The 20,145-nt window shown below is 54.8% G+C and overlaps 1 protein-coding gene across 3 annotated transcripts in view; it reads right to left on the bottom strand.

The window, feature by feature from the left end:
- Positions 1-4,285: 4,285 nt before the first annotated feature.
- Positions 4,286-20,145, bottom strand: part of ALOXE3 (arachidonate epidermal lipoxygenase 3) — an 18,943-nt gene continuing 3,083 nt past the window's right edge. Inside the window, exons 6-15 of one of the 3 annotated variants that reach the window (XM_073881665.1) lie at positions 17,692-17,795; positions 17,208-17,380; positions 16,348-16,491; positions 16,067-16,270; positions 15,885-15,971; positions 15,252-15,421; positions 14,563-14,684; positions 10,831-10,931; positions 10,088-10,348; positions 4,286-5,146 (exon numbers count right to left, since the gene is read on the bottom strand). In XM_073881665.1, the coding sequence (XP_073737766.1) occupies positions 4,967-5,146; positions 10,088-10,348; positions 10,831-10,931; positions 14,563-14,684; positions 15,252-15,421; positions 15,885-15,971; positions 16,067-16,270; positions 16,348-16,491; positions 17,208-17,380; positions 17,692-17,795 (1,546 nt within the window). In that variant the 3' untranslated portion in view covers positions 4,286-4,966. Of the gene's footprint in view, positions 5,147-10,087; positions 10,349-10,830; positions 10,932-14,562; positions 14,685-15,251; positions 15,422-15,884; positions 15,972-16,066; positions 16,271-16,347; positions 16,492-17,207; positions 17,381-17,691; positions 17,796-20,145 lie in introns of those variants that run through there. The other 2 variants (XM_025864148.2, XM_073881666.1) reach the window with 2 other exon arrangements.

A 20,145-nucleotide genomic window follows, 5' to 3' on the forward strand; every position in this document is an offset into this window, starting at 1 on the left:
TCAGGAGATGTTCGTGGAGCACACATGTTTCAGGCACTATTCTAGGCACCGCAGATGCAGAGAAGAAATGAAATATTCACAGAGCTTACTGAAGGTGGGAGAGAAGGAAATAATCATTCTGTCTTGCCCTCTTTGCTCCTGCCTGCCAGGAGCAGCTCCCGCCAACCAGGAAACACCAGCCCAGGTTCCCTCTAAGGTATCACCCTACTGTCACCATTGAGGGAAGGTCACACAATGCCCGGGGCCAAGTTAGGGCCAAAGAGGTCTGGGATTCTAAGATGCAGAGAAGATGCCAGTAGGTTCCGGATTGGGTGAGGAATGGGGATGAGGTTGTGATTCAGGCTGAGCTTAGGGATAAGGCTGTGGTCGGAGGTAAGGAGTGAGATGACCTTTTTAAGACCCAAATGTGCTCCTGTCACCCCCACCCCGTCTAACCCCAGCTCAGGCCTGGCAGTGGCTCTTTCTGACCTTCCAGATAATGACTTCATCCATTCACATACCTCCCAGGCTTGTCTCCTAGGTCTCGTCCCAAAGCAAATCACCACCCTTCCTCCTGTAGCTTACCTTCTAGTGGAGGAAACAGACAATACACCCTACTAATGAAGTAAATAAAGTATTATGTTAGTGATCAAGTACTGAAGAGAAGCAGGGAAAGAAATTATAAAGTATAAAGGAGCAAACTTTAGATAAAGAGGGGTCAGGGAAGTGCCCTTTGACAGGGGGACTTTTGAATAAAAGCATGAAGGAAGTAAGGTCAATCCCCCTTCCAACCACAGGACTTTTGCACATGCTGTCCCACTCTACCTCTTGGACCTGGTTAAGTTTCCTCTTCCTTCTGATCTTAGCTTGATAAGGGCCTCATCAAGGAAGGCCAAATTTCACTACTAATGGTTCTCACAGCACTGCAGCTAACATCTTTGATGCCCATCTTCCCCACTAGATTAGACTGTCCATCATTTGGTTGGGTTTTCTCCCCACCTCCTGGCACAGTACCTGGCACCTGGGACACTCTCGAAACATGGTTCTTAATGGTCAGGTGGGCTGGTGGGATGAGGACAAGGCCGGGGCTGGGAAGTGCATCAGGGATGGGGCTTGATTAGGGGGAGAGGAGAGCTAGACTGGGGTAAACGCCAGGCCAGGGGCAGGGCGCCGGGTTGGTGATGGGAGGGAGAAGAATAGGTTAAGGGGATGGGGCAGGATGGGGGAGAAGGCTGGGGGTAGTCATGCCTGTGTATGACTATGGGGGATTGGCAGGGCTATCTCATCTGCGTGGTACAGTGCTGCCCTGGGCTGAGGACAGGAGCTGTTAGGCAGGTCGGGCCTGCCCTCCTGGACTCTGCTCAGCCACCCAGATGACTCTCGGGGGATGCTAGCAGCCTGATGGTGCAAATTTGCATCATAAGATGCAAATTCCATGCAAGCTCTCCCAGCCTCCGACCTTGTAGCCACTCCCCTTTCCTGGAGACTGTGCCCCCAGGGGGCTGCTAATCTCTGGTGCGGAGCAGGGCGGGGGGTGGCTTGGGGATTGAAGCTCAGGGGTTTGGGAAGTGGCATTTCCAGGCCCCGCTGGAACAGAGTCCAAGTCAGTGGGTGCGAGAGGTCCCTCCTGAACCTTCTAATCCAGTGGTAAAATCACATAGTGGGGTGTGGGGAGGAGGCGGGGGGCCTGCAAGGTAAAGCAAAAGGGGGAGTTTGGGGGAGCAGGGCAGGGAGCTGATGGTGTAGAAGTGTTTGGGTGTCACCCCCAGATGGTGGGGATCTACCTCCATCCCCCAAAAGCTGCCTCCTCAAATCATAACCTGTGATCAATAGATGTCCCCTCAGCCAATCCATTTGTCCCCCCGAAAAGCAGGAATGGTGGCTCTGGGTTTGATCAGGGCAAGAGTCTGGAGTGGGAATTAGGTCCCTGAAGGAAGCAGACAGAGATGAGGACGGTGGGGACTCAAACATGGCTGGGAATGTGGATGGGACTAGGCATGAGAATGAAGATGGGGTGCTCCCCACTTACAGCCCAAACGTGGATGCGTGCCTCTGGGTAGGTGCTCACTGGGCTGAAAAACTGGTTCTCCTGGACCAGGGGTGGACCGGAGAGCAGGTCCCTAGGAAGGATGCGAGCGCACTGGTTTGGCCGCAATGGCCACCCACACAGGAAGCTGAGTCCTCACTGCTGGGGCAACCCTGCTTACCCCACCCCAAGCCCTGCAAGGCGGGGAGCAGCCCTGCGGCCCCACACCCCAGGACACAGGAGAAAAATCAAATGGGGTCACTCTCCTGCTTAAAGCTTTTGCCAGAGCATAACACGGCGTTGTCCTTAGAATCAAATCCAAGGACGCACTGTGGACCTCAGGACTGTGCGTGACCATCTTCCGTCCACCCCTCCGTCACCTTATCCCAGCAACTCTGGCCCTCTCTCTGTTCCTTGAACACATGGTCTGTAACACCGTCCCACCCCAGCCCCCACCCCCCCACCAGGCTGTTTCTAGTGGTTTGTTCTGATCCTGGTCTCATCTAGCTGGAGTGGCCTTCCCTGACCACCAGACCTCAAGTCGCCTCACCCCAGGTCCTGCTAACACACCGCCCTGTTGCATCCCCCAGCCCCACCCACAGCCATCTCAAAGGATCTATTTGTTCGTGTGCTTGCTGTCTGTCTCCCTGTGAACCGGTGGTAGTTGGGGTGGTGCCCAGGGAGTTCACAGCTGCTTCCCCAACAGCGAACAGCATCTAGGGACACGGGAGCCTTGAGGCAAGTGGATCCTAGAATGTCGACGCTGGAAGGGACTTCCCAGGTCTTCATGTCCCTCCCATGTATCTGACACATTGGGGCCACTGAGCCTGAGGCACTTGCTCAACACCAGCTGGGAAAAGAGGCTGGTGTTCTTCCCACTCTGCCAGTCTCCTTCCAGACCAGAAAGCACACAGGGGTCCAGAGTGCCGGCTGGAGGAAGCCCTCAATCGGACGGGGCTCAAGCCCCTTCCCCACATCCTGTCCCCGGAAGGGGCCCAGAGCATAAGCCGAACCCTATGCACGGCCGGGTGTGTCTCCACAGTACATCTCCCTCCCAGCCGGCTGATTCCAGTGATCCGCCCGCATCCCTCCCTCTCTGGCTTGGGGCCATTTTTAGCATGGGCATGCCTTCTAATGCTAACTTCGGTGGTGGTCAAGGTGTGTCTGGAGGGACAGGCTGTGTGTGCATGTGCGTGTACGTGTGTGTGTGTTCTATATCCTGGTCTTGCTGTTCTAAGTCAAAGCCCAGTCCTATAAGGGGCCCAACTGTCCAGCCTCTGCCACAGTCCTGGCCACACAGGGGTGCCTCTGGCTAGTTCCCAGTCCTTTGATCTTGTTCTTTTTTTTTTTTTTTTTTTAGGTTTTATTTATTTATTTGAGGGGGGAAGGGCAGAGGAAGAGGGAGAAGCGGACTCCCCACTGAGCAGGGAGCCCGATCCCAGGACCCCGGATTCATGACCTGAGCTGAAGGCAGACACTTCACCAACTGAGCCATCCAGGCGCACCGTGTCTCTATTTCTAAGGGCTTTGGGGCTGCAAGGGAGAACATCAGACTCCCCAGATTACTATCTGTGTCGGTAATCCTGCAATGACAAACCATCCCAAAATCTCAGTGGTGGGACCCAACGAAAGTGTATTTCTCGCTCAGCTCCTCGTCCAGCCCAGGTTAGCAAGGGGCTCTGTCCTGGTCCCTCTGAGACAGGAGCTGATGGCTATGCTGTCTCCACGTGGGCTTCCAAAACAGCAGAGGCAGAGAGAGGGGGGATCTCTGGAGGGGCTCGCACCAGCGACTAAATGCCCCAACCTGGAGAGGACCTGCCTCCTGCATCCCTTCTGCACGGAGCTGGTTGCCCAGAGCTCAGCCTGACTCCTCGCATCCACCAGAGGCCCGGAGACTGAGTCTTCCCTGTATCAGCAGAGTAACAGAATCCCAGGGGCAGCACTAGTAACTCCCACACCCAGAAGCTGGATTCTTTGCAAAGCACCTGCTTTTTTCCTATCAGCCCCTTGAGTCTGGCTATTCCTTCATCTCCTGATGGGTGACACACTCAGCGGGGTGAAGGCAGGAAGGTGGGGCCTGGCTAGGTGGTGGGTTGAGCTGGGAGGCTCCCTGTCTCCAGAGTAGATGATCCAGGGACTCCCTACTGCTCGCTCCTTCTCCCATCCCCTGCCACCCCAGCCACCTACACACACGCGCGCACACACACACACGCACAAATACACAACACACACAATACACACATACACACACCCCAAATCAAAAATGAAATGGGAGCCAAATATGTTGGATTTTATTGAATTCATTGGGCTCAAGGACAGGAAAACAGGAGGGAGGAGACAGGACAAGGGCTGGAGAGGGTCCCCCCACACACCCAAGCTCCCGGAGGCCTGCAGCTAGAGGTCCAGGGAAGCTGGGCTGTAATCCTAACCCTCCCTTTAAAGATGCTGATGTCAACGGGGACCATGGGGCAGACCCAGGCCACACATCTTTTCTTGCCCATTTTCCAGGCTCTTCCAAAGAGGGAAGTTAAGACTGGGTGGTCCTAGGCTTGGAGGAAAGCGGAAACAAAGCAACAAGGCAAGAGGAAGGGTTTGGGGACAGGGGAGGACGGGAAAGGGGAGCTCAGAGTCCTTGTGGGTTTCCCAATGGGAGGAGGTAGGTTTTCACAGGAGAGGGAAATTAGGAGGCTGCTCAAGTAGAGAAAGGGGTGATGGGGTTCCTTCCTCTTGAAGGACGTGCTGTGCGTTCGATGTTAGGCAGCGGCTTCTCACCCTGGACGCTGCTGTACGGGTCCCCCACTGCTCAGGGCCCACCCGTAGGAGGCTAGAGCCACCCTGGGGGGGGAAGTCCCCAGGTGCAGAGAAGGCTCCAGCTGAGTGGGAACAGAGGGGACCCTGACACGCCGGCCCTCCTCATGTCCTTGAGCTGGAGCCTTTTTCCAGGGCAGTAGGAGGAGTGGGTCAAATGGAGACACTGTTCTCGATGAGGGGAGGGTCCAGGTAGGCGTAGGGCAGCTCCAGACCCTGGTTCCGCTCCCGGATCTCCCGTGAAATCTGGGCCAGGCGGTTCTGGAAGGCGGCGATGCTTCGCTGAGGGGCCTCCTCCGTGAAGTGCTCATCCGGGTAGGTGCCCAGGGGCCGCTGGGAGAAAACCAGGAGGCGGTCAGGCCGACGGTCAGGATGGGATGAAGAAGAGTGAAGGACCACGTTTGCCAACACAGAGTCAGGGTAGCTCCAAGGGCTTGACCCAGCCATAGTTACTGCAAACGTGAGCCCGCCAAACCACCACTCCCCACTCCAGGGAGCCTGCCCAGAGAGGGGGCGGGGGTGGGGTGGGGTGGGGAGACACAACCCAGGGAGTGTGGGGGCTGGAATGGTTAGCCTGAGGTTAGTGCTCCCTCTGCTGGTAGCCCTCTGCCTGATACTATCGCTCGGAGACCGTTTCTGCACCTGAAAGTGGATGCATTGGACCAGAACACCTTTTTAAAGGTCCACTTTAAACGCCTGGTCTGCTGCTCTGTGAACCGAAGAAGTACAAGCATGTTCATAACACAAATCAACCCAACATGTTATGAAATCAACATAAACATGCTCCAGCAAATAGGACCCAGGATACACCTGTCACTCCGCCATTTCACAAAATCCAACCCCTGAAGATGACAACTAGTTCTGAAGGCATCTCGCCAATCCACCCAACACAATCACCATGCCCGGGCTCACTTTAGAGCCCGGCCAACCACAATCGGCAAGCATCGCAGTGAGCTTCTAGTGGGTGCCGTCCTGTGGCAGGACGGGATGGCCCCTCTCTCCGTGATCAGTCCGCAGAAGCAGCTCAGCTCCTCAGTTCCGGGGGCCTAGCCTCCTAACCAGCCTGCACCTCCTGTCCAGTATAACCCGCATACAATCTAATTGTTGCCAATAATCCTGATGCTTCAAAATTCTTGGTCTTGGGGTGCCTGGGTGGCTCAGTCAGTTAAAATGTCCAGCTCTTGGTTTCGGCTCGGATCATGGATCTGACTCAGATCATGAGTTCGAGCCCTGAGTTGGGCTCCCTGCTCAGCGGGGAGCCTGCTTCTCCCTCTCCCACTTCCCCTGCTTCTGTGCGCTCTCTCTCTCTCTAACAAATAAATAAAATCTTTAAAAATCAAACGTGGTATGGGAGTTTCATTTTCACACTGAGTTTTCGTTAGTAATGACTGTCCACACTTAGCAAACGCTTCTTTCACGTATTGAGATGATTATATGGTGTTACTTTATGGATGTAATAAATTACATCGTTAGATTTCATCAGGGTGAACCGACCTCTCATTCCTAGAATAAACTAGACCTCAGCACAGCGTATTATTGTCTTACTATGCAGTATTGGCCTTCATTGGCTAATGATGTATTTTTAAGATTGTTGTAGCTAAGTGGAACACATTTATAATTTCATTTTCTTAATTACAGCTGACACGTTGCAAGCACTTGACATGAACTATCATGACGGCACAACAATCCTGTAAGACAGGTGCTCTTATCATTCCCACTTCATAGATAAGGAAACTAAGGCTTGGAGAGGCCCAATTACATATCCAGGGTCACACCCAGGGAAGTGTGGATCTGGGACTAGAACTTTCTACTGGAGACCCACTTCCCTTCTTAAGAGCATCACCTTGGCCAGGTGCTGGAATCGAGGTTCCTAGTAACATGATTTGGGAGTGTCTACTTTTTTTCTATACTTTCAAGCAGTTTGAGTGATTTAAGAATGACTTGGTCCTTGAAGGTTTAGTAGAATCTCCCTTTGCGAGGAGGGGGATCAGATCTTTTATACTCCTTTCCACTTATGTGTGGTTTTCATCTCTTCGGGTGTCAATTTTTCTTTATTGTTTTCCTAGAAAATCATCTCTTTCACCTTGATTTCCAAATGTGTTTTCATAAAACTGCAAGTCATGCTTTCTTGTGATTTCTTCAACCTTCTCAATTATTGGCTGTTTGCTTTTCCACTCCTACCAAATGTACATTGATGTTCTCTCAACTCTTTTGATTGGGATTGTCTCTGGTTTCTTTATTTTATTGGTATTTTCAAAGAATCAGTTTTATGTCTTATTTACCAGATTGACATCTAATTTCTAAAACTATAGTGTAGCTGTCCAAAACGCAGAACACAGGAACAGGACAGGCTGGGTTCAAAGCCTACGTACTAGCTCTGTGACCTTGGGCAATTTGCTTAGTGTCTCTGAACCAACTTGCTTTAGTTTTCCCCCCTGTAAAATGCAACTACTGTTTGGGGTGCCTGGCCAGTTCCATTGGTGGAACGTGCGACTCTTGATCTCAGGGTTGTGAGTTCAAGCCCCACGTAGGGGGTAGAGATTACTTAAAAATTTTTTTAAATATTTTTAAAAAATGGAACTACCATCTATTGAACACTTATATGCCAGGCACTGTATTAAGCATTTTAAATAAAGATCCTTACCTACTTTGTATTTTAAAATAGCATACACAGCATACATAAGGTATCTGATTTAATGACTGAGACATGAGAGATCCCCAAGAAGCTATAGCTACTGTTGTTAATAATTTTTTAAAAGATTTTATTTATTTATTTATTTGACAGAGAGAGACACAGCGAGAGAGGGAACACAAGCAGGGGGAGTGGGAGAGGGAGAAGCAGACTTCCCGCTGAGCGGGGAGCCTGATGCGGGGCTCGATCCCAGGACCCTGGGATCATGACCTGAGCTGACGGCAGAGGCTTAACAACTGAGCCACCCAGGCGCCCCACTGTTGTTAATAATTTTCTAAGGTAGACCCCACCACTGGCTTCTCGGAGGGAGCCCTCCACCCCCATCCTCTTCTTTTGCTTGTCATCCCTCACCACTGTGATATTGCGATTTACAGTAAAGAATATACATTTGGGCTTCCTCCCTTTCCTGGCACAGAGCTCCTGAAACCCTTATAATTTTGTAAGCGTTCAAGTGTTAAAGGTGTCTTGTTATAATTGTTATAATAAGACCCTTTCAACCACACCTGAGTTTACAGTTCATGCAGTGACTTCTGGAAAGCCCCTAAGGATGGGGGTGGTTGCCAGGAGAGGCAACCACGTGATTAGAGGGTTGGAATTTGCAGTTCCAGCCCCCAATCTCTGGGGAGGAGAGAGGGGCTGGAGGTTGACTTAATCCTCAGTGGCCAATGATTCAATTAATCACATTTAGGTAATAATGAGACAGGAAAACCCTAGCAGCAGGGGTTTGGAGAGCTTCCAGGCTGGTGAACACATGGAGGTATGGGTAGAGCAGGGCAGCCAGAGAGAGCAAGTCAGCCCTGCACCCCCTCCCACACACCTTGCCCAGCACATCTCTGGCTGTTCCTGAGTTATGTCCTTTTATAATAAATAAACCAGTAATCTAATAAGTAAACTGTTTTCCCTGAGTTCAGTTCAGCAAATGACCAAACCTGGGGTGGCAGGGGCGTGGGGGGGGGTTGTAGAAACCTCTGATTTTTAGCTGGTGGGTCAGAAGCCCAGGTGACAACCTGGGCTTGAGGTTGGCATGGGGGGGCATGGCAGTCTTTTGGGACTGAGTCTGAACCCGTAGGACCTGCCACTATCTGCAAGGAGAGTGTCAGAACTGAGTTAAATTATCTGACACCCCACTGGTCCCACACACGTTCAGTGGCTAGAAGTATTGAATGAGAGTATTGGGAATAGTAATAGAGTATTCTGTGAGTAGACAAAAAGAACCCCAGAGTGTTTTCCTTTATAATGAAAAAAAAAAGAAAAGAAAAGAAAAAGAATGTCTCCAAGTCCTTGGGAAATGGGACCAGAAAGGAACAGGATCCAGGGATGAGTTCCTGGCATTCCCAGGCCATGAGATGGTAATTAAAACTTGTTAGGAAGATGACATGCACCTGCACCAAATGGAGTCAAGCATGAGAAATGAGGACATTCCTGTGACGTCAGAGGGCTTGTGAACAAGACCAGGAGGGCAGAGGTGGGATTGATGATACCACACGTGAATGAAAATATTGGTAATTAGGGATCAAGGGGCTGTTCCCCTGGTCAAGCCGACCTGACAGCCTCCTCACCTGCCTAGAACTGCCCCTTCCAACCAACCACACGCCCTTGCTAAAACATAAATTCAGCCATGTCACCCCGGGCTTAAAGCTCTTCAGTGGCTCCCCATCCTCCTCTGAATGAACACTGTGCCCTCACGAAACATTTACAATCCTACCAACACACCAACGGACTCACCTTCACTTCGTTTCACTTGGTTGTGTCCTTCCTCTTGTCTAGAAACTAACCCTGCCCTTCCTTTGTCTGCCGAGCTCCTACTTGTCCTACAGGTTTCAGCTTTGATGTCACTTCCTCCAAGAAGCCTTCCTGGGTTCGCCCAGACTTGGTCACATTCCACAAGTCCCCATTCTCACCTCTATTACGAGACTAAGCTCATGAGGATAGGGTTCAGATCTGCCCCCCAATGTCTGGCACATTGCAAATGCTCATGAAGTATGTGTTTGTACATAAATGATTCCTACAACACTGTGATGGCCTTTTTCATGTCCCTGTGTGTCTCCTCAACTAGACCATAGGATTCCTGAAGGCAGGAAGGTCTCATTCAGCTTTACGTGCCCAGTGCCATCTTGACATGTGCGAGGTATCCAAAATAATGTGTGTTGAATGTTTAGATGAATGGATGAGCAGTTAATGGATGAATGGTTGATGGAGGAATAAGTGGATGGATGAATGGATGGATGGACAGATGGGTGGATGGGTGGATGGGTGGGTGGATGGAGGGATGGATGGATGGATAGGTGGGTGGTTGGATGGACATATGGATAGATAGATGGATGGATGGATGGATGGGTGGATTGGTAAACTGGTGAATTTGATAGACATTGTGCCCCAGCCACTAAACTGGTATTTGCTTCCATGTATGTCTTTGGGGATCAGTTATCATTTCCTAAAGAAACTGAGGAACCCAAGACAAGCTCAGCAGTGGGCATAAATGGCAGCACTCAGTCCCTAAGCCCCCCTGGAACAGCTACCACCACGGCCACTGCCTAGGCCCTGTAAACCCCCACCCCCACCACCCTACACCCCATACACACCTGGTCTTTGGGCTCCTGGCTGACCAACCAGAAGAGGAGAAGGTTGTTACAGGTGACATTCACTTCTGGGAGGGTGTCTAGGTAACTCTTCAGGGTGGCGGTCCCCTTGGTCTGTGGTGGGGGCTGCCTCATGGATGACGGGGTGTTGGGCATCCAGGCCCCAAAGTCATGCTGTAGAGACCCCACCCCAGTTGAGTCAGCTGGCCAGAGTGGGAGAACCAGCTCCTTCCTCATCCCTGATCTCACCCTGCCATCCCAGTACTTGCAGTTGAGAAATGAAGGGATGGCGGAAAGAGAAAAGAGGGAGGGGTGTAGGGTAAAAAGTTCCAGAAGTGGGGTAGGGGGCTCACCCCTTGTCACTCCCCACCCAGTGTTCCAGGACTAGGTGGAGTGAATCACCAAGGAAGGAGCAGAACCCAAAGAGGGCTCTAGTCAAAGGGCTGGCATGCCACCCAGCACAGCCTGATACTCCCCTTGGCTGCGTCCTCACCGTGACAGGCCCCATAGGTTTTACTCCCCACAAAACACTTACAATCCTGAGCCCCGCTCCACCCCAGTCCTCATCCAACACTGGCCCTTCACTCCTTCACTCCACCCAGTCACCAGCCAACCTCAGCCCCAAACGTAAACCCACCTCAACTCTGACCCACCCATGCTCTCAACCCCAACTCTGGCCTCACGCCCAGTGCTGAGCCTAACCTTGCATAGCCCAGTGCCCCCAGGCCTGCCCCCTGCCACCTCACCTGCCCACTGTTGACAGCGGCGTGCTGGGCGGAGCAGTTGAAGATGATTGCAGTGAGGAACTTCACCAGCTCTCCCGGAGTGCACAGCCGGCGTGGGAAGCCTGGGTGTGGGAGGAAGGGAAAAGGGTGTGGAGGGAGAGGACCGGATTCCTGGGGGGCAGCTCAGGGCTAGGGCTCCCCGCAAGGGGAAAGTGAGGATGAGAGCGCTGAGCATTTGGCCACCACTGTCTTTTCACTAAGATTAGGGCTGGGCTGAGGTTAGGGACATGACCAAGGTTTGCGGTCTCTGAAGGGGGTCGGGATAGGAGCGGGCCACTGGGATTGGACCAGAAAACGCCCGGCCGGCAGAGCTCACAAGAGAGGAACCAAGTCCAAGTTGACAGCCAAGTTGGGTCTTCTCCCCACTTCTATCTGCAACCCCTGATAGCACTTAATGATTTTTTTAAAAGATTTATTTATTTATTCGAGAGAATGAGAATGGGGGTAGGGGCAGAGGGGGAGGGAGAGGGGGAGAGAGAGAATCTTCCAGCCAAGCGCGGAGCCTGACACAGGGCTCGACCCCAGGAACACTGAGATCAGGACCCGAGCCGAAACCAAGAGCCGGGTGCCCGACAGACTGAGCCACCCAGGCGCCCCAGCCCTTAATGATTTAATTCTACCCGGTTTGCCAAGATTTGTCCAAGCACCCAGTGGCGGATCGTCCACAGCTGGGCTTAGCAACAAAGGCAGGGGACCAGAGTGTGTTACTCATAAGTTCGCAGTGATGGAAGCAGAAGGGGGCTCCAAGACCAGGGCTGGGCTCTCTGAGGGGAGCACAGGCAGGGCAGAGACAGACACTGGGGCTGAGGCGCTTAGGGGAGACCTCCCTGCAGGAAGACAAGGGTGGGTGAGCTCTGAATGGGAGAAAGATCACAGAGGAAGAAGGCATTTTCAGGCTCAGCCCTGGGTCCCCCCCTCTCTGTACATCATTGCTCTCCTCCACATCGATGGCTTTAACCGCTTCCCACTGGCCGATGACTCCCAAATTCACACCTCCTGCTCCGTCTGGCCCCTGAATTCTAGACACGGCCGCGGGCATAACTCTGCGGCTGCCATCTGACACTCCAAGGTGGGTGTCTACGCGGCCTCTCAGACGTCAGCCCTGCAAACCCTGACGCTTGGCCCTCCTCCCCCGCTCACTCCCCAGATCTGTCCCTCCCACGGTGGTCCCATTCTGGTCGCTTTGTCCAGTCGCTCAGACCACAGTCTGTGAGCTCTTTCCCCCTTTTATCTCATGCCGCGCATATCGGCAAATACTTCCTGCATGAACCCACCTGCTTCCACCCTTGTCCCTGCAGGCCAGAGATGCTGAGACTTTAGAATCATAAATCTGATCACGTCACCCCCTTGCTAAAACCAGTTATCCGCAGAACTAGCTCTCTACTCAAATGTCACCTCCTCCGAGAGGCCTTCCTGGACTGCCAAGCTGAAATAACCCCCCTACCTCAACATGCTGTTTCCTTTTCCTGAGCGCCCCTAGCCCACCCCCTGACATATTTGTCTGGTGATTATCTGAATCTCCCCGCTAGAATGGGAAGCTCCGTGAAGGCCAGGAGTTTCGTCCGTCATGTTCACTGCTAAACCCCAGCCGCTGGAACAAAACTTAATATTAAGAGCCCGGTAATTATTGGTTGACTGGAGTGAATGCCTAAGAAGGTAAGAAGGCAGATTGGGAAGGAATGAAGCATCAGCAAGGCAAAGGGGCAGGGAGGTACTTATTGGAGGTGAGGCCAAAGCATGTGCCAGGCCACGCAGTTTCTGGGCACAATTCCGGAGGATTGTCAGGGCGGTGGCCCGACAACCTGATGGGTGGGCAGCAAGAGGCTAGGAACGGTGAGGCCGGTAGGGAAGAAACTGTCACAGTATGAGGACCGGGACTGGGTGGGTTTGCAGTGAGGATGCAGAGGGTTGGAGGAAGGACCGGGCGTCTGACTTGGGAGCCTGTGAGAATTTCCTGGGATGTTCCCTTTGGGGTAGATAATCTAACCTGGAAGGGCCAAGATTAAAAGGCAAAAGAAGTCAGGCCCTCTGGGGATTTTTCTGTAGTTCCCATTGTTAATTTGTTCCCTGTGAAATATGTAAGCAAAAGTCACACTGACTGAAGTTAATGAATGAGTGTGCCTTGTCTCAAACCAGGAATCTGCGATAAGCTTGCAATGTCAGAGATGTTTGTCCATCTGAAGAATGCTCTGATGTACTGAGTCAGAGACAGGTTGAATAAAGTGAGATAGGAGAATCAGCCAACAGTAATTACACCCCCTGCTGCCCCAGGTCTTAAATAAAAAACAGCCCCAAAGAGGAAAAAAAAAAAACAACTGCCCTTGGGGGAGGAAGCAGTCAGGATCAGGTCAGCCCAGGATTGACAGTGGGCTTGCTAAGCAGGGGACGGGTCATCCTTTAAAGATCCAAAAGAGGGGCTCCTGGGTGGCTCAGTTGGTGAAGCATCTGCCTTCAGCTCAGGAAATGATCCTGGGGTCCTGGGATCGAGCCCCACATCGGGCACCCTGCTCAGTGGGGAGTCTGCTTCTCCCTCTACATGCGCCATATTGGAGTTTATTGTCAGTTTCGTCAAGCGTGATGACAGTATTGTGATTGTGTAGAAAAATGGGGGGTTTTTTGAGTTGCATATTGATTGGGAGTAAAATATGAGATAGATGTAATTTAAAAGACTTCAGCAATAAATAAAAGCGACAGATTAATCAAATGAATGCTTGTGGAATCTGGGCAGTGGGTGAATGGGTGTACGTTACGTTATACTCTCTACTTTTCTGTATGTTTAAAATTTGTTGTCTAAAGAAAAAAAAAGTCTCAGAACCTGTAGCTGGTAGTTTTTGTGTGCTGGTCTCAAGGGTGACAATGAGACAGGAGCGGAAATGGAAAGTTCTTCAGGGAATGTGGGGCAGAGGGATTTCCAAGTCTGGAGTCAGCTCCAGAGGAGAAACGGGAGAAAGGATCAGTCCATCACGGGAGGGTAGAGAGGAGACAGAGACCCAGGCGGGACAAGCCAACCGCTGGGACAGGGACATGGCAGAGGCCCGGGAGGAAGTGGGAGGCGCAGAGGATGTTTCCTCCCTGGGGCTAAGGGAAGACTTTAAGGAAGGGAGGGTGGTCTGCTGAAGTTAAGCAAAGGGGGAGGGAGAGGGGGCCACTGGGGTCCATGGGTCTCAAAATCCTCTCGGGCAGTGTCAGAAGGGGGGACGTTAGTGCCAGGTGACAGGTATTAATAAGGAAGAACCAGGCAGCAGCAGGATCACGTCTCTCCAAGAGGCCCAAAGAAATGAGAGAGGTTGGTGGCTAGAGGGGCCACCTGGTGGGACAAGCATGAGGAAGTATGAGAGAAGGTTCCAGAATCCTCAACCTTTGAGGCTGGAGATGCTCCTACCACATGATGGGACACATCCACAGAGCTCAGCAAGCAGTGGTGGACGGACAGGCTCGAGTAAAAGTCGAGGAAGAATCAGAGGGTCACAGTGTAGTGCCTGCAGGCAAGGACTTTGGAGACCGTGAGAGCCGGCTCTGGAGCCCGCCTCTGCCACTATCTGCAAAGCCTTCTCTGTGCCTGTTCCTCATCTGTTCAGCAGGGCTAATAATAGGATGTACTTCAAAGGCTTGTCCATAAATAAGAACTAAGGAACAAGTGAGGCCAGAGGGAACACCAGGTCATTGGGAGCTTGTGGTTGGGGGATGGGATACCTGAGCTTTCCCGGCCCAGGAACGCCCAAGCAAAAATCTCGCCGACCCAGGCCTGCAGCTCCGAGTCCTGCTGCACAGATGCATCACTGAGATAATAGTAGCCCACGATTTCGGAGACGAAGCTGCAGGAAAGAGATGCTCGTGCCACGGGGGTGACCTGGGACTCGGGCCTGGCCAAAAATCCAAGGCCCAGTGCCACTCAGGCTGGGGAGAGCCAGACAGCCAGTGTCCACCGAGAGCCCACCACGGGCCAGTGGGAACCTCCAGATCCAGAGGGAGCCCAAGGGCCCAGGTTTGGCCACTCCTGAGTCATGGGTGCTCTGAGTCTTCTTCCCACCCAGGGGTCTGGGGGTGGGGAGGGCACTGTGGAGAGCCTGGGGGCCCTAGCCCACACCTCACTGTTGCACCTGCCACCCCCCTCCATTCCTCTGGACACCCTGTCCTCTCCTTCCTCCCCTGTGTTCATACACAGCCCAGCCCCTCCCCAGCCTGCAGCTACCTGTCATTTCATTGAGGACCCCAATCCTAACTCTCACCCTGGGGGTGCTCCCTGGTGGGGCCTGAAGCACCTGCGACCCCCAGCCCCAAGCTCCCCAGCGTGCATGAGAACAGGGGTCCACACTGACCCTGGGCCAGGAGGCCCTGGTGGGGCCAGACTGGTTGCAGGGTCCTGGGCCCGCACCCCGCACCTCTCAATGGCCGCCCAGATCCTCAGGCCGTCGTCCCGGTAATGGTAGTTGGGGATGGCCAGGACGCCGCGGGCCCGCAAGCTGTCCGGAAGGCAGAAATCGGTGTAGGTGAAGTGGGCCAGAGCGGTGCTCATGAGGTAGAGGAGGCCTTGCCTCCCGACCGAGGTGACCTGAGAACACAACACAGCTCGGCTTGGGGACGGGACGAGGCCAGTGACTCCCCCACGGGGATGTTCCAGTTAATCAAGGAGTCCAAGACCACGGGTCAAACCACCGCAGGGACTGACGCGGGCTGCAGAAGTTGCGGTCCTACTACGTGCATAGGAGGAACTCCCTCGGTATTTGGTAACTGAAAGAAAGCAGTGACGCCGGCGCAGGGTCGGACAGGGGATGAGATCGAGGGGCGCTGCTCTGCCCACCTGCGGGAGACTTCGGAAGCCGGGCCCGAGGGGGCGGGGCCCGGGCTTGTGGGCGGGGCAAGTAGGGGAAACCGGTGGGGAGAGGCGGGGCTTGAGGGATGGGTCTGGCAGGGACGGTGAAGTGGGATTGGAGGCCGAGGAGGCTTGTGGGCGGGGCAAAGCTTCCTGGGGGCGGGGCTTCAGAGAGGCGGCGGGCGGGGGCCGGAGGCCGCACCTTGTCCACAAGGCCCTCGGGGTTGAGCAGCGTGGCCCGCGCGATGGTGTTCACTTGCAGCGTGTAGCGAGTGTGCGGGAGCAGGAGCTGCGGGCGGGATGAGGGCCCAGGAGCCGAGGGTCAGGGGAGCAGGCCGAGCTGCGCCCCCTCTCCCCTGGCCCCCGCCCGGGGGCCACACAGACCTTGTAGATAGGATGGCAGAGCGGCAGCTGACGCAGCGTGGCCATGGCGAAGGCCTCGCACAGCAAATGCGTGCACAAAAAGTGTGTGTTGTTCTCGTGCACCAGGAACTCGGAGTTGCGCACCCACGTCTTGGCCAGCAGCCAGTCCCAGTAAGAGTCAGTGGGCAGAAAGATGGGGCTTTCCGGCCCGGGGGTCTGGCTGAGCTGCGCCCAAGAATAATAAAAGGGTGAGTCTCAAAACTGCTAGTGTGCCGCCCCCGAAATCCCGCCCCAGGTCTCACCTGGATGGCCAGGGGCATCAGCGCCCCCTGCGGGTTGAGCCATAGCAGGCAGAGCGGGGCGGCCACGTACTGGGGGCGGCCGTTGAGGCAGTGGACCGGGGCCTCCGCCAGGATCCAGTAGTCCGCTAGGAAGATGTTGCCCCTCTGCGGAAGGCACACAGAGGCTCACAGAGCCCTCCAACCCGCGCTGCGCTGCCCTCTCTGTTCCCCGCCCACTCCCACCCCAGCCGGGGCCTCAGTAATGCTTGGTGCCTGCGCTCATGGCCAGAGTGAGGAAACCCACCCTCCCCAGAATGTCCGGAATGAGGTCCAGCTGAGTCCCTGGTGCGCCACCTCCCACCTGGATACGCTGGCGTCCTCTCCCCGGCCCCCCCATACCTGGTCCTTCCTGCTCTCTCAACTCAGTGACCCTGTCAGTATACCCAACAACAGGAAAATGACCACACACTCAGAACTGACTGCCCCATCTCCAGCCTTCTGGAGGATGCCTGAGGGCTTGGCTGCCCCAGAGAGACTGATCAGCATCTTCTCCCACGCCCTCCTCGGAGCTCCTAGTCTCCGTGACTGTCCCCCTTGTATGCGGCGGCACTGCCTTCCACCTGTCCTTAAGATCGCTTTCTTTGGGCCTCAGCACTGGGGATCTTGGAGGCCCCAGAACACGAGCAGGACCTTCTCTTCCATGCTGTCCTGCTCCCTCCTACGATCCACCAAGCCTCACCTCAGGCTTCCAGCCATGCCCAGCCCCAGCCGGCCCTTATCCCCATTTGCTCCAATTCAAAGGTGCAAGGCTGGCTGCAGCCCCAGCCGTCCCATCCCTGCCCTCCACGCCCATCCCTTGTCCATAATGGCACCTCACCCACCTCTAGTTCCATCTGCAGGCAGGTGTCGGGTCCCAGCAAAGGGGCCACCATGTCATTGGTGATGGGCAGCTTGTTGGGCAAGCTGGAGAGGCAGTGGAGCATGACGGGATTGACGCCGTTCAGGTACTGGTACCCGAAGAAGGGGTCCTCGCACCAGTGCTCCATAACATACTCTAGGGGGCAAGAGAGGGGGCTGCTTCGTCCGGAAACTGCTTCCCGAGATCCAGCCCTGACAGTCTCCCAGGCAAGCAGGGTATCTCTCTGTCCTCACTCCCCTGCCCCTGTCCCCTCCCAGAGAAAGGGGAGGTGGCGTGAGGTCCTAAGGGGAATCTGTGCGGTGGCCACCCATGAACCCAGGAGCCCCTCTCTCGGGGGTCCCACGGTCTCCCTGAAAGGGCTGAAAAAAGGCCCCTTCCCAGGATGGGGCAGAGGGTGCAGAGCACGGAGTAGGGTGGGGGACAGACATCTGCCTGGCTCTGCACACCTGAAATCACCGTCTTGTGGCACCAGAAGATATTCCGGATGTCGTCCAGCTTCTTCCAGGAGCCCTTGCGGTCCAGCAGCCCGCGGAGCTTCATGCCCACGGACCTGAGGGGGAGGGGAGGCGAGGGTGGGGCCTGGGGCTGCCCCAGGGCACTGTGCCCCCAGCCTAGAGGCCTGGAGGGACCCGACCAGGTCAACGTCCAGAGCAGAGGTGCCTAACAGTGTGCCCGTTAGAAAAATCTAGTGACCAGCTGAGGCTTTGTAAGGGTGACTCCATATGTGCACGCCCAGTGGTGCACACTGCCAATCTTCATTGGTGCCTTGGCCTTTCTCCAACTAGTCACGGACCTTCGCCGGCCCCTGTGTGGCTGGGATGTCTGCCACCAGCCGGTCCCGACCAACCATGGCCTTCTTGCGACACGCAACCGGAGGTGTACTTTGTACACCAGACTGGTAAAAGGTGGGGGGGCGGCAGCCTGGGGGCGCTGTGCACTTTTCACTTTGTGGGTGTCTGTACTGTTTGAATTTTTGAAGCTGTGCCTCTCATGGTGAGCTGTATCCTACATCTCCACCTACTATCAAACCTATCTAAGACACACAGTCCACCAGGGAGCACGGCCTGACACCCCGCAAACACACACCTGGTGTGTATCTTCCACAAAATGCTCCGCCCTCCCTGCGTTGCATGGTAAATCCAATGTCCTCCTGATGCCCTTTATTACACATGACACTATGGGCCCCTTAGGGCCAGGACTGGCCGTGGATGCCCGGACATACCAGTTCGTAATAACCACTTACTGCCTGCGCCAAGTTAAATGGAAGGGACCGCAACGCCTACCAGGTGGGTTTGTGGCAAGTGGTGGGTGAGGGAGGCTGTGCAAGTGTGCTCAGATGCCCCGAGGGGTGTGGGTGCCATGACCTCACAAGCCCGGGGACAACTTCCTGAGTGTCCCCTGAGCTGCCCGCCCCTCGGTCCATAGCATTTGCCGGGTACCTGCCCCATAAGGCCCCAAAGAGGGGAAACACCGGGCAGGAGCTCTGTGTTAAAGCAGAGAGCAAGGAGGGGCGCCTGGGAGGCTCAGTTGGTGAAGCCTCTGCCTTCGGCTCAGGTCGTGATCCCGGGGTTCCTGGGATCGAGCTCTGTCCTAGGGGGTCTTCCGGGCCTTCCTTTGTTTAGACCCACATGTCCATCTGGGGACCAGCTCAGGCGACCCTGGTCCCTCAGCCCTGCCAGGGCCTCTCACGGGTCCTTGCCCTCAGGCCCGAGCCACCTGCGACCACCTTGCGCTCCAGCCAGGACACTCCCCAGCTCCCCGCTTGCCCCACCTCTGCCCCTCTCCCACTAGCCCTTCTCCCAAAGATTCAGTTGGGCACAGAAGCCCTGAGGATGAGGATCCAGCCCCTTGGCCCGGACTCCTCTGTGCCTTCTAATGCAGCCCCTGCACAGATGGCCAGCTGAGCCTCTCCGTCCTCCCCAAACGAACCTGGCTTTGCCCAGGACCCACCCCCTCTCTGCTCACCTCTCCTCTCCACGGCCCCAAGCCTGCTTCAGTCCCACCTGCCTTCCCGGGAGCCACCTGCTGGCCCCGGCTCACCCTGGCTGACTCTGGTCATGAGTGTCGACAGTACCCCCTCCATCAGTCACACTCAGAGCCTCAGCTGTGGACTCGAGCTGCTAATGGCCCCCTTGGTTCCTAATTAACTATGCCAGACATCTCCCTAGGGACACTGAGCTCCTCATGGTGGAAGACGACATCCTAACACTCGGTCACATCCACTGAGAGATTGTTTTGCACTAGATGCCATCTCGCTTCCTCTCCCCCGACCTATGAGGTAGGCGTGGATGTTACTGTCATTTTACAAATGAGGAAACTGTTTAGAGACTATGTGAAGATCAAGGTCACACAACTGGAAGGTGTTGGTTCTAGGATCTGAATGTGAGGTGGTCTGACTTCACTTCCTTAAAGCTTTAGGGCCAGGCCTCCCTGTCTTACTCAAGACAGCACCAAATTCTACACCGAGAAGGTGCTCTGTTCATTGCATAGATTTGAGGACTGGAAATAAAAGGGATGCAAGGGAGCAAGAGGAGATGATGGGGAGACAGAGAATGGAGAGAGAGGGGGGAGACCGGGGCCAGAGAGGGGGAGACTGGGCCAGAGGGGGGAGACCAGGACAGAGTGGGGAGACTGGAGACAGAGAGGGGGAGACCGGGACAGAGCGGGGAGACTGGAGACAGAGAGGGGGAGACCGGAGACAGAGGGGGGAGACCGGGACAGAGGGGGGAGACCGGGGCTAGAGGGGGGAGACCGGGGCTAGAGGGGGGAGACCGGGGCCAGAGGGGGGAGACAGGGACAGAGGGGGGAGACCAGGACAGAGTGGGGAGACCGGAGACAGAGAGGGGGAGACCAGAGACAGAGGGGGGAGACCGGGACAGAGGGGGGAGACCGGGGCTAGA

This window comes from Callorhinus ursinus, unplaced genomic scaffold (genome assembly GCF_003265705.2).
Source record: "Callorhinus ursinus isolate GAN/ISIS: 27379988/994484 unplaced genomic scaffold, GSC_fseal_2.0 scaffold43, whole genome shotgun sequence".
Classification (NCBI taxonomy): domain Eukaryota; kingdom Metazoa; phylum Chordata; class Mammalia; order Carnivora; family Otariidae; genus Callorhinus; species Callorhinus ursinus.